Below are 12,763 nucleotides of genomic sequence, written 5' to 3' on the forward strand. Positions count from 1 at the left end.
TGCATGTCAAACTTCTTATTTCAGCAATTAACAAAAAGTTACATCCAAAATTTAAAAACAATAACCAAATTAATGTCTTTTTAGTTTGAAAATGTTATGTCCAAATATATTAACCATGCAATCTATTAAAAATAAAAAATAGTTAAGTGAAAAGTTATATATTTAAATACAAGAAATTTGAGAAATGAAAATTTTCATTTTTTTTTCTTCAAAATCTAAATATCCGAACCCGATCCGAAATAACCGAAACCGAACTTAAAATACCCGAACCCGACCCGAAGTACAGAAATACCCGAACGGGTTCTACACCTCTATACCGAAATACCCGAAAATCCGAAATACCCGACCTGAACCCGAACGGGTACCCGAACGCCCACCCCTATATATTTGGCCAAAGCAAGCGGCTAATTTTCTGGTAACCAGTCGGTAAGTCTCTTAACCGGTGATTGGTTCCACATGATTGTATTTTTGGTAAATAACTTCTAGAATCTCCGGTTTTCCATTAACCGAACTCGTTGAATCTTCCCCCTTTGTTTTCCATAATCTATTTTCGATTCAGTTATCGGGGGAGGAGAAGTCTCTACAACCTTCGTCGCCGTATCCACCACCCTCTCACCGCCACTGATTTCAAATCTTCGTTTCCGATTTAGGTATACGTTTTGTTTTCTCTTCTCTGTTCGCTGTGTTCTGGCTCAATAGTTTCGCTTACTAGTGGTGAAAGTTGTTCAACAAGGAGCTTTTATTTTTCGCTTTAGCTGAATCGCGTTATCTGGATTGGTTTAGATGTTCGTTTCGAGGGACTCTCTCTCTTTGAATATTCTTTATCGTGAATTAATTGTGAGCGACTGATTGATTATATGTTTTATCTTTCGACGACAGAGGGATACTGTTTCAAATATGGGTTCTCATGGTAAGAGTAGCAGAGACAGAGATAGATACGCAAAGCAGAAGAAGCGGAGAGATGAGTCTGAGTCTGAGTCCGACTCTTACTCCTCTGACTCGGACGGTTCGTCCCCGCCCAGGAGCTCCAGGAGGAGGAAGGGCAGCAGCAGAAGCAGCAGTCGTCGACGCTATCATTCAAGCGATGATTCTTCTGATAGCGATGGTGGACGGAAGAGTAAGAAGAGAACTTCGTCTAGGAAGCCTTCAGAGGAAGAAATCAAGGAGTATATCGCCAGAAAGGCTCAGAAGAAGGTTTCTTCGTGTTACTTTGTCTGCGTGCTTTGTTGTGTTAAACTCTTCTATGTGTTTACTAATTTTTTATGCTATTTGTTTAATTCTTTGTAGGCATTACGTGCAGCAAAGAAACTGAAGACTCAGTCAGTGTCTGGGTACTCCAATGATTCAAACCCGTTTGGGGATTCGAATCTCACTGAGGCGTAAGTGAAATCACTTTTAAATAAAATGGTTAGATGATTATTTTCCTTTCTGAGTTTACTGGTATAAATAACTTGGAGAATTGGATGTAGGAGGATTATCGAGTATGTAGTTCATTCCTAGTTGTAACATAGACAAAGTACGTAATCATAAGATGCAGCTTCTTTTTTCTCTATTAGTTCAATTGGCAGTTATAAGTTTGTTATCTTGATTGCATGTAATCGATTTTTACCTTCTGAGTAACCGGTTCTGAAGAGTATGCAGTTCTCATGCGTGGAATTCTATTAATTTCAGATTTGTGTGGCGGAAGAAAATTGAAAAAGATGTTCACCATGGAGTACCGTTGGAGGAGTTTTCGGTTAAAGCTGAGAAGAGAAGACGGGGAGAAAGAATGGTAAGTACAATAAGCATTCTTGATTACAAAATAAGAAAAGAGGAGATGAGATTTTTATGTTCTCGATTAAATATGTGTTATTTTGTTTAGTGGAATGAGCTTTCTGGTCTATGTATTAATCACTTTGGTTGAATGTGCAGACAGAGGTTGAAAAGGTTAAGAAGAGGAGAGAAGAGAGAGCAGTGGAGAAAGCTCGACATGAGGAAGAAATGGTAACTTTTGTTTCATGTTGAAAACATATGTGAGGCCTATCTCTTTCACAAAATCATTTCGTCCAGGAGGATGCATACGATTAAATTTAGTAACCAACTAGCTTTCTAATTTGGTTATTACTGTCTAGCTATCGACCTAAAAATGTTATTCTCTGCAGGCATTATTGGCTAGAGAACGTGCACGAGCGGAGTTTCAAGATTGGGAGAAGAAGGAGGAGGAGGTATAATTGCGTTTTCTTTGTTTTTGCAAATGATCCTCTTGAATATTAGCTTGGCGTACGTTCCTTGATATATATGTTTGATCCACAGTTCCATTTCGATCAAAGCAAGGTGAGGTCAGAGATCAGATTGCGTGAAGGGCGACTGAAGCCTATTGACGTGCTCTGTAAGCACTTGGATGGTTCAGATGATATGGATATCGAGCTCAGTGAACCTTACATGGTTTTCAAGGTATTTACAAAGATGTTGCTAGATGGTAAAACCATATCGTGTTTAAGTATGGTAGAGCTTTTTCACTTCGGTCTTTACTTTGTCGGTGTTAGGTTAGTTCCATAATATTTTCAGTCTTTGGAACCAGTTGGGTTGTGGAGAGAGGGAAGAAGCGTCAGATTAGATAAGTTTTCTGCAAGTCTGAGCCATTAGCAACTTAGATGTTTAGGTAGCACTTTGTTGGTTACTTTTAAGGGTATCTCTTGTAAATGTAACCAACATATGCATCAGCTAACTGATCCCAAAAAAAAAAAAATATATATATATATATATATATTTAGGATATTGGCCGAAATCTGAGCTCAGCATAGACGACCTCTATGTCGTTTAGTGTAAAAGTTTTGATTAAAAATGGGGAAGCAGAATGTGAGAATGATTCTGGTTTAATTGCTTTTGAAATCGAGTGTAGATCTCTCGTTAAACAAAGATCTGTGGTTGCTCTCTTTTAGTGAACAATGAGAGAGTATTGTTGTGACGCTTTTTTACTAAAATTAACGTACACTTGATATGTGTAATGCAGGGACTCAGTGTTAAAGATATGGAAGAGCTTCGTGATGATATCAAAATGTATCTGGATTCAGATCGGGCAACTCCAACACGCGTACAGTATTGGGAGGTATTTTCTTCAACGAGTCTCAATTTTGGCATTCGAGGTGGTTCATAGGTTTGAAGTGATTGTGCATGTGTAGAATTTTGATACCTTGTATGGACCCACATGTTGACTCTTGTTGATGCTATTCCACGTATACATGCATGATGCATTGGAGTAAACTTGTGTACTTAATACCATTGAATTTTTCCAGGCACTTATTGTGGTATGCGATTGGGAGTTAGCTGAAGCTCGTAAAAGGGATGCTTTGGACCGTGCTAGAGTTAGAGGGGAGGAGCCTCCTGCAGAATTGCTTGCTCAAGAGAGGGGACTACACGCTGGTGTTGAAGCTGACGTGAGAAAACTTCTTGATGGGAAGACCCACTCGGAGCTTGTGGAACTGCAGTTGGACATCGAGTCCCAGCTGCGTTCTGGGTCAGCGAAAGTAGTAGAGTATTGGGAAGCGGTTCTTAAACGCCTCGATATATACAAGGCAAAGGTATCTGCGTGTGGATGAACTTGAGGTGTTAGATTTTGAAAACAGAGTATCTTTTTTGCACACTTACTGACTATCTTGATGTTCAAATAGGCTTGCTTGAAAGAAATACACGCTGAGATGCTGAGGAGACATCTACATCGCCTCGAGCAACGTTCAGAGGATGTAGAAGCTAATCATCGCTTATCACCTGTGGTTGAAGGAAACGAGGAGGAGATAAACGATATGAATCATTCCGACTCTGAAGAAGCATTCTCTCCAGAGCCTATTGCGGAGGAAGAAGAAGATGCTTATGTGGAAACAGAAGCGGCTGGTTCGTTTTCGCCAGAGCTCATGCACGGTGATGATCGTGAAGAAGCAATCGATCCCGAGGAAGACAAGAAGCTACTGGTACTCTTTAACTGTTCCTACAATCAACTTTTGCCCATGAATTGTTTGCCGTTGATGCTTTTACTGACCTAAAATATGATTGTGACTATAACAGGAATTGAAACGGATGGTTGTGTTGGAGAAACAGAAGAAGCGGATCAAAGAAGCTATGGTCTCAAAACCACCACCTGTGGAAGATAACTTGGAGTTTAAAGCAATGAAAGCAATGGGAGCAATGGAAGAAGGAGATGCTGTATTTGGCTCTAAAGCTGAAGTGAACCTTGATTCTGAGGTACCCCTTTTGCTATATCACTAATCGTCTCTGTTCTTCCCAGAGTGGTAATATTGAAAAAGAAGTCTTCTTCAATATAGGTATACTGGTGGCATGACAAGTACCGGCCAAGAAAACCAAAGTACTTCAACCGAGTCCACACAGGTTACGAGTGGAATAAGTACAACCAGACTCACTATGATCACGATAACCCGCCTCCAAAAACCGTTCAAGGGTACAAGTTCAACATCTTCTATCCAGATTTAGTAGATAAGATCAAGGCTCCCACGTTCACTATAGAAAAAGATGGGACAAGCTCCGAAACTTGTATGATCCGGTTCCATGCTGGTCCGCCTTATGAAGACATTGTGAGTACTTTCAGAACCATCACCTCTGTATTGTTTTTAACCATCACCTCTGTGTTATCATGGTGATCAATTTGTTTTGCAGGCGTTCCGGATTGTGAATAAGGAATGGGAATATTCTCACAAGAAAGGTTTCAAATGCACGTTTGAGCGTGGGATTTTGCATCTGTACTTCAACTTCAAACGACACCGTTACAGGCGATAAACTGATTGGAGTTTGGCCGGAGAATACGATGTTTGCAGTTTATTAAGCCTTGTTGTAACAAAATGGCAATACATACTCTTGATTTTGGGAACTAGATATGGACTGTGTTCTAAGATGAGAAGAATATGTAGTATGCTACAGTATTTTCATTGAAAACTGATTATCAAACATCAACATAATAGAGAAAATCAGTTGTCTCAAAATGTTAGATGTAATGATCATTGCTAACAACTGATGTTGATCATTGGAACAAATCAGGAGCCGGTGGGAATCGGTGTCTCCTTTTTGGTGAATTATTCCATTAGTTTATGTGGAAAAGTGGGTGTGTAGACATTAATCTGATATATCTGGTCAGAGCCGGTCCTAGAAATTTAAAGACTAGAAGCAAAGAAAAAAATTTAGCCACTTTTAGAAGGAAAAAAAAAGAAAAAGTTAAAATGCCCATAACAAGATTTGAACCTGGGTTGTTTGACAAAGCTAAGACAAGTAATTACCGCTACACTAAGAGAAATTTATTGCAAAATATGGCCGAAAATAATTGATAAAAAAAAGGTTGGAAGCAAGTGCTTCTTTTGTTTCTACCAAGGGCCGGCTCTGTATCTGGTTGCCGACGTGGGACGAAGAGAGTTATGTCGTGAAGTTTGTTTAGGTTGAGATCTCAACATCATAATGCTTATAAAAAGATTCTGTTGGTAACTTAAGTAGTGGAGTAGAAGATATTATTTAATCCGACTTTCATTTCCTTTTCATCTCCACTTCGATGTCCCTTTTTCTCCAAACTCCACCACCCCAAGACAAAAAATAATGATAACATATTATTTATATAAGACTTTTCTTCGAAATTAATTATTGTATATATTTTCTTCAAGTATGCTGTTATATTCACAATTCATCATATATACCAAACAGTTAGCTCCATGCTAGTGAAAGTTTCTAGTCTCAATAAACCAGTAAACCAGAGTTGGAATACATGCAAACTGAATTGAATTTGATGAGTTAGAGTTATATTAAATACAGTGTAACGATACACGATTGAATTATTTGAATTTTGTAGTTTATACACAAAAACATATCATCATATACGGTATATAGTCACACATGATATAACAAGAAATTAGACCAATAAAACATAACTATACCTTCTCGGCTTCTCTATTCATTTTAATTCGTAAATTAACTAACATAACAAGTTTTCCATATTTATAACAACCATTCGTGTGTTTAATGAAGCTTTTTGAAAATGAAAAATTAGTGCGTAAAGGGAGTAGAGACAACCACTAAATTAAATGATGATCGTCAACATCAGAACCATTTGTAAACAATTCCCTATGCAACTAAATAAATATACAAACAAAATAACCTACTAAAAATGGAGATTATAAGACGGAGTTTGCGCTGTATTATTTCTTATATAAACAATCTCTCATCTTCTATATGATCAGATCGCTTTCAAAACTTCTACGGTAACGCGACGTTTTCTATTTTTTCGATTGTTTTATTTTTCTAGGCAACCGTATCTTTATCTCCGATCTTTCTGCTTCTTTCTTAATTTCAGATACGATGAACGCAGGTACGTTGAATCTCTTACAGTAAAAAAACACCCAGGAGATCGGTTTTAATTCGTTCTAGGGTTTTATTACATCTTAGCTTGTCATAACGATTTTTTTTTTTTTTTAGTTTCGGTTATTTTTCAGATTTAAATATTAGGGTTTCTCTCTTTTTAGATTAAGAGTTTATGGTTGAGAAGAGAAGAAAAAATATGGATTCCGCAAGAAGTTGGTTTCACAAGTTTCAACCTCGAGACAAGCCTCGTAAAAAAGATATGTTCTCCGGTAGCACTTACGGCGGTGGAACAGAAACCACGGTCCCCGGTGGAGGAAATGAAACTGAGACGGCGGGGAAACTTCCTCCTCTAGGTGGAGAAGGAGAAGCACTCTCCAGTACAACCAAACAGAAAGTTGCGGCAGCCAAGCAGTACATTGAGAATCATTATAAGGAACAGATGAAGAACCTCAACGAGAGGAAAGAGAGGTATATATACTATATAGTATACAATAAACACGTGTATGTAAAAACATATTAGTCTTGATGTGTTTATTTATTTAAATATGGCAGACGAACAACGCTTGAGAAGAAACTAGCAGATGCAGATGCATCTGAAGAAGATCAAAACAATCTTTTAAAGTTTCTTGAGAAGAAAGAAACAGAGTACATGAGACTCCAAAGGCATAAGATGGGTGCTGATGATTTCGAACTCTTGACTATGATCGGTAAAGGAGCTTTTGGGGAGGTTCGAGTTTGTAGAGAGAAGAACACTGGTCATGTTTTTGCTATGAAAAAACTCAAGAAGTCAGAAATGCTACGTCGAGGCCAGGTTTTACATAACGTTTTAATTTCGTTTATTCGTGGTTTTATTTATAAGTTTTTTGAAACATTATTTTTGTAGGTGGAGCATGTAAGATCAGAGAGGAATCTATTAGCAGAAGTAGATAGTAACTGTATAGTGAAACTATACTGTTCTTTTCAAGACGATGACTATCTTTACCTGATAATGGAGTATTTACCTGGCGGCGATATGATGACTCTTCTGATGAGGAAAGACACTTTAAGTGAAGATGAAGCTAGATTCTATGCGGCTGAAGCTGTTCTAGCTATTGAATCTATCCATAAACGCAACTATATCCACAGGTATGTATTGGATCATTGTTCATTATTGCCTTATTGGTCACAAAGAAAGGTGTGTGTTTGAGATGTTTTGTTGCTGTTGAGACAGGGACATAAAGCCGGATAATCTGTTGCTTGATAGAATTGGACATCTGAGGTTGTCTGATTTTGGACTATGTAAGCCGTTGGATTGTAGTGTCATTGAAGGTGAAGATTTCTCCGGAGGAGGCTTAGAGAGAGAAGAGATCACACCAACAGCTCCTAAACGCTCGCAGCAGGAGCAGTTGCAACATTGGCAAAAGAATAGAAGAATGCTTGTATGTACCATACACTCCTCTTTGCCTCTCTTTTGCTAATATGTAAAAGCAAATACAAATTTAAACCAATATCATATTATCTATATTTTATTATCTAAATTATATATATATATATATCTCTATAATATTATTTGAGAAGTCAGTTTCCTATGTGTCGCTCTCATATTAACTCTCAAGATGGTTGATTACACTGATACCCTTAATGAATTAAAAATATTAAATACTATTATTCATTTATTTATTTAGTTTCCTTTTAAAAAATTTCCAAAAACATATACATATAATAAAAAATGAAAGTTTTTATAAAGTTAAAAAAAAAACAAATTGAAAACGAAAATATATGTATCAATAATATGATTTTTTTAAAAAAGGAAAGTTCACAAAATTGTAATATTTCATTTAAAAAATATTTTTAAATAGCATAAAATATACTTTTGAAGTAATAAAATACTTCTGCTGACAAAAAAAAGAAGTAATAAAATACTTTATTTATATCTATATTTTCTTAGATGAAAAACATAAATTTGTATATAATGTGATTTCATTATAAAAATTTTACACAGATAATCTTGATATTAGAAAAAGAAATAACATTACTTTCAAAACATAATTTTAAACAATACAAAAAAATTCAAACTAATAGAAGTATTTTTATATATCTATCAACTTTTTTAGAAGATTACACAAAATAATTGAGAAACATAAATTGATATATGTTTAATTGACTAAAAATAGTTTATAATTAGTATTATTGAAGTGTTTTATTTATTCTTCATATATTTTGTTGACTATAATAGCTTCCAATTACATCAAAAACAATATCAATAAATTATATTTTACTTATATAATATTATTTTCAAATAAAATTACAATTTTGTTTCCTGCTTATTTTTAAGAGATATTGAAAACAAAAAAAATCAAATAGTTGCAAAATAAATTTATTATATTTTATCATTATTAAAGTTATTTGTTTTCTTAATATTAAATTTTCTTTTAAATTTTATGTTTGTGGAACTTAATATAACCATAATCAAAATACCAAAACAAATCTGAATTCTCATATTTAATTATATTTAAATAAATTTTAGTTTCCATTCAATAAATCAAAGGCATAAAGTTATTTAGAATTTATAGAATATTTTTATTATTGTAAATATTAATATGTGTTCATGAGCTTCGAGAAATGTATCACCTACTTATGTATGTAACTTCCTATTGAGCATCACTTTATTATAATATATTTTAAAAAACATCAATATATAATTTGATAAATATTATGAAAATACATGTACGTTTAAACGATAAATAAAATTGATTTGATTTGATTTGATTATAATAAAAAATAAAAATATTTCATTTGAATTTGAAAGAATAACAGTAACTCAATATACTCACAACATGAGTGATTCGACTAATCTAACTTATATCTAAAATCATAGATTTAACTACGATAAGAATATATAATTTTATAAGAATAGTAATTTATTTAATAAATATAAATCATAGAACAACTCAAAACATAGTAAAATGAAAATAAAATATTAAACAACTGTTACAATTTAGTTCTTTTCTAAAATTTATATATATGCATGAGACTTCAGAATATTAGCGTTATATTAATTTATGTAAATTGGAATCAGAGACTTTAGTTTATTTTTTTATTTTTATTCTAAGCACAAAATATCTAAAGTTATACATAATCTTCATAAAATATATTTACATATTTAAGAGAACAACCACCTAATTGCAAATAAGAAATTAATCAAAATTTTAATATATTTAGAATAAAAATATTATAGTTGTATTCGGAGATGCAATCCAAATTACGCAAATGATAACTAAATTGACTGTAAAAACAACAAAAACCGATTAAATATAACATATATAAAATCATATGTATTATTAAAGTAATATAATATTATAAATATAAATGATGCATACAAATTATCAATTAATTAAAAATTAAAAATAAATAACAATCAATTATTATAGTATATTTACTTCAAAAACATTTATATCCGTGCATGAGCACGGGAAAATCACCTAGTATATATATAATTAGAAGTTTTCTTTAGTAAGGTGTGTAGCTGTAGTTATTCTTGGTGTAAACACTTGCAGGCTTACTCAACCGTTGGTACACCAGACTACATTGCACCTGAAGTCTTGTTAAAGAAAGGGTACGGCATGGAATGTGACTGGTACGTCCACACGTGCCTAATTATACTTTGTTAATAATAGTTTTAAAATTTTCAAGTATTTGAAAAGTAGTATGGAAATTAATAGGTGGTCACTAGGAGCCATAATGTACGAGATGCTTGTTGGATATCCACCGTTTTACGCCGACGACCCAATGTCAACTTGTAGAAAGGTTGCAATCTTTTTAATAAATCATTTACTTGAATTTTCCTATCAGTTTCACTTATTTATTAGTTATAGACTTATGATTCTGTATAAATCAGATAGTGAATTGGAAAACACATTTGAAGTTCCCTGACGAAGCAAGGCTATCACGAGAGGCTAAAGATCTCGTTGGTAAGCTTTTGTGTAACGTTAACCAACGACTCGGTGCCTCTCAAATTAAGGTATCATTCTCTTCTTTTTTCTTGTATAATAGTTCAAGTTGAAGTTTAGAACATGTTTAATTTTTTATCAAATTAATAGCTAACGAGCTGCGAATGTTAATGGATGTGGCAGGCACATCCATGGTTCGAAGGTGTTGAATGGGAAAAGATTTACCAAATGGAAGCTGCTTATATCCCTGAGGTCAACGATGATTTGGATACTCAAAACTTTGAGAAGTTTGATGAGGTTTGTGTTCTATCTTTTTGCTTCTTTTTTTTAAACTAATAATGCCCGATAGTCCTTGAATTTTTATATATTTTACTGTATGTTTAGGAAGATCATCAAACTCTGACACCCTCCTCTAGAACAGGACCATGGAGAAAAGTAAGTCGAGTTTCATTACCTTTCCTTTTCAATAACATAACGGGCGTTAAGCATGATGATAAGCAATGACAACAATAGTACATATTAGTATATTACTAAGCCTATACATCCTAATCGAATAATTAACTTATTATCTTCTTTAAATTTTTTTACTGAGAATAGTTTGAATTTGAAAATTTCGAAAATACAAGAACTTCGTACGTAACTTCACTTACACTCTTTCTCTTTAATTTGTCTCTGCAGATGTTATCTTCAAAAGACATAAACTTTGTTGGCTACACATACAAAAACTTCGAAATCGTCAACGACTATCAAGTCCCTGGGATAGGTATCTTCATCTTTTTACAGATATTAAATGCTTTATAAATAATTCTTGGTTAGCAACAAAACACTAATTAACAAATGTTACGGTTTATTTATTTTAAAATTCCAGCGGAACTGAAGAAGAAAGAGACAAAAGCAAAGAGGCCATCGGTTAGGTCACTATTCGGTACGTGAAAACCTCCCATGCAACCAAAACTCTCACATCCACTTTTATATCTATTCGTAGCCCTAATAACTGGTTTAACGTGTGTGACAATCTAACAGAGAGCGAATCATCAGAGTCGTCATCGGACACGTCACAAACGGTGGCTGGTACGGAGAAACATACAATCAACCGTTGTTTCTCGAATCCGACATCTCGTGAAATTGAACGGAAGCTGAGACGTCAAGAGTCCAAGTAGATTATCTATCTATTCTACATATGTGCCAAACTAAACCTGAACTATTGAATTTAAAGTTACAGTAAACCGAAATTAGTCCAAAGAAGATTATCTATATACAATCTGGAGATTCTTCTGAATAACTATTCTCACTTTCTCTTTCTTTTCACTCTATTTTTCTTATATTAGCCCTAATTTGTAAGATGGAATACATTCTGTAATATTTAATTAATCTAATTATATAACCGGTTGTTTAGTTAGCTAATTAACCCTAATGATCATGTATTGATAAATCCGTTTTAAATTATACGTAAGAGAACCAGTCAGTAGATATTGATACAAACACTAAAACGAGTTCTATAATCACTAGATATTGATACAAACACTAAAACGAGTTCTATAATCACCAGTTAGACCTAAGAAACAAACATTAAAACCAATAGAATAAAAGTTGATATAAAACAAACATTTAAACGAGTTCAAGTCTCCATTGTGGAAACCCTATAACCGGAAATAAAATCAACTAATAAAGGAGTTACATACAAATATCAAGAACTATATTCAGCGTATCAATCTTTAGGCATGACTTGATCCGCATGTACTCCTGAGTCTTGAGGTTGAGGAACTGGTTCCAGCATGCGTTTTAATATCTCTTCTTGCACTTCTTGTTCTTCTTGTTGAGTCATGCTTACCTCCATATTTTGCAAAATCAAACCAACCTCTGGGCCACAAAAATCACAACGTAAATCATCCCACTCAGGATCAAGGAGAAGAGTCTGTAGATCTATATGCTGTAGCTCTTGATCCTGTTGTTGCTGATATTGTTGTTTGATGTCGCCATGTTCTTTCTCTACCATCATCATGTCATTCTGATTGGCAAAACCAGCTTCTTGTTGCTCTTGTTTCGGTAAGACGTTGGTGTTGTTGTGATTCTCCACCTGAGATGGGACAAGAGGAAGCTGTCCATGGTTGTCGTTGCTCTGAGGAGGAGGAGGCATGACTTCCGAGTCTTGAGCTTGGGGAACTGGTTCCAGCAGTTTTAATAGCTCTGGCGCAATCGGTCCATCCTCTGGGCCATCAAAACCAAAATCATCCGAAAGGAGATAGCTCAGTAGATCTTTTTTCAGTTGCTCTTGATCTTGTTTGACGTCGCCATGTTCTTTCTCTACCATCATCTTCATGTCGTTATGATTAGCAAAACCAGCTTCTCGTTGCTCTTGGTTCGGTAAGACGGTGTTGTTGTTGTAGCTCTCCACCTGAGATGGGACAAGAGGACGCTGTCCATGGTTGTTGTTGCTCTGAGGAGGAGGAGGCATGACTTGAGCCGCATGTACTCCCGAGTCTTGACCTTGAGGAACCGGTTGC

The 12,763-nt window shown here is 34.7% G+C and overlaps 2 protein-coding genes across 4 annotated transcripts; both read left to right on the plus strand.

The window, feature by feature from the left end:
- Positions 1 to 410: 410 nt before the first annotated feature.
- On the plus strand, positions 411 to 4,970 carry LOC103844302 (cactin). The gene is made up of 13 exons (XM_009121102.3): positions 411 to 650; positions 880 to 1,194; positions 1,288 to 1,379; positions 1,672 to 1,771; positions 1,912 to 1,983; positions 2,142 to 2,204; positions 2,293 to 2,433; positions 2,993 to 3,088; positions 3,276 to 3,560; positions 3,651 to 3,947; positions 4,042 to 4,218; positions 4,299 to 4,565; positions 4,648 to 4,970. Exons 2-13 carry the CDS (start codon positions 898 to 900, stop codon positions 4,765 to 4,767), a joined length of 2,007 nt encoding a protein of 668 aa, XP_009119350.2. The 5' UTR covers positions 411 to 650; positions 880 to 897; the 3' UTR covers positions 4,768 to 4,970.
- A 229-nt stretch (positions 4,971 to 5,199) lies between these two features.
- On the plus strand, positions 5,200 to 11,663 carry LOC103844299 (serine/threonine-protein kinase tricorner). 3 transcript variants are annotated; one of them, XM_033282413.1, is made up of 14 exons: positions 5,200 to 6,230; positions 6,323 to 6,337; positions 6,492 to 6,798; positions 6,883 to 7,141; positions 7,214 to 7,455; positions 7,541 to 7,748; positions 9,867 to 9,946; positions 10,032 to 10,116; positions 10,208 to 10,330; positions 10,443 to 10,556; positions 10,644 to 10,694; positions 10,938 to 11,022; positions 11,128 to 11,184; positions 11,283 to 11,419. In XM_033282413.1, the coding sequence occupies exons 3-14, from the start codon at positions 6,503 to 6,505 to the stop codon at positions 11,417 to 11,419; spliced, it is 1,737 nt and encodes a 578-aa protein (XP_033138304.1). In that variant the 5' UTR covers positions 5,200 to 6,230; positions 6,323 to 6,337; positions 6,492 to 6,502. The 3 variants fall into 3 exon arrangements, with proteins under 3 accessions (XP_033138304.1, XP_009119348.2, XP_033138305.1); XM_009121100.3 differs by having other exon boundaries at positions 5,200 to 6,337; positions 11,283 to 11,663; XM_033282414.1 differs by lacking the exon at positions 6,323 to 6,337.
- Positions 11,664 to 12,763: the final 1,100 nt, after the last annotated feature.

This window comes from Brassica rapa, chromosome A10, assembly GCF_000309985.2.
Source record: "Brassica rapa cultivar Chiifu-401-42 chromosome A10, CAAS_Brap_v3.01, whole genome shotgun sequence".
Taxonomy (NCBI): Eukaryota; Viridiplantae; Streptophyta; class Magnoliopsida; order Brassicales; family Brassicaceae; genus Brassica; species Brassica rapa.

Coding starts and splice junctions, on each gene's coding strand:
- LOC103844302 (XM_009121102.3), top strand. CDS start 898: ATGGGTTCTCATGGTAAGAGTAGCAGAGACAGAGATAGATACGCAAAG. Junction 2,205..2,292: donor GGGAGAAGAAGGAGGAGGAG/GTATAATTGCGT, acceptor TTTGATCCACAG/TTCCATTTCGATCAAAGCAA. Junction 3,948..4,041: donor AGGAAGACAAGAAGCTACTG/GTACTCTTTAAC, acceptor TGACTATAACAG/GAATTGAAACGGATGGTTGT.
- LOC103844299 (XM_009121100.3), top strand. CDS start 6,503: ATGGTTGAGAAGAGAAGAAAAAATATGGATTCCGCAAGAAGTTGGTTT. Junction 7,142..7,213: donor AAATGCTACGTCGAGGCCAG/GTTTTACATAAC, acceptor TTATTTTTGTAG/GTGGAGCATGTAAGATCAGA. Junction 11,185..11,282: donor ATCGGTTAGGTCACTATTCG/GTACGTGAAAAC, acceptor ACAATCTAACAG/AGAGCGAATCATCAGAGTCG.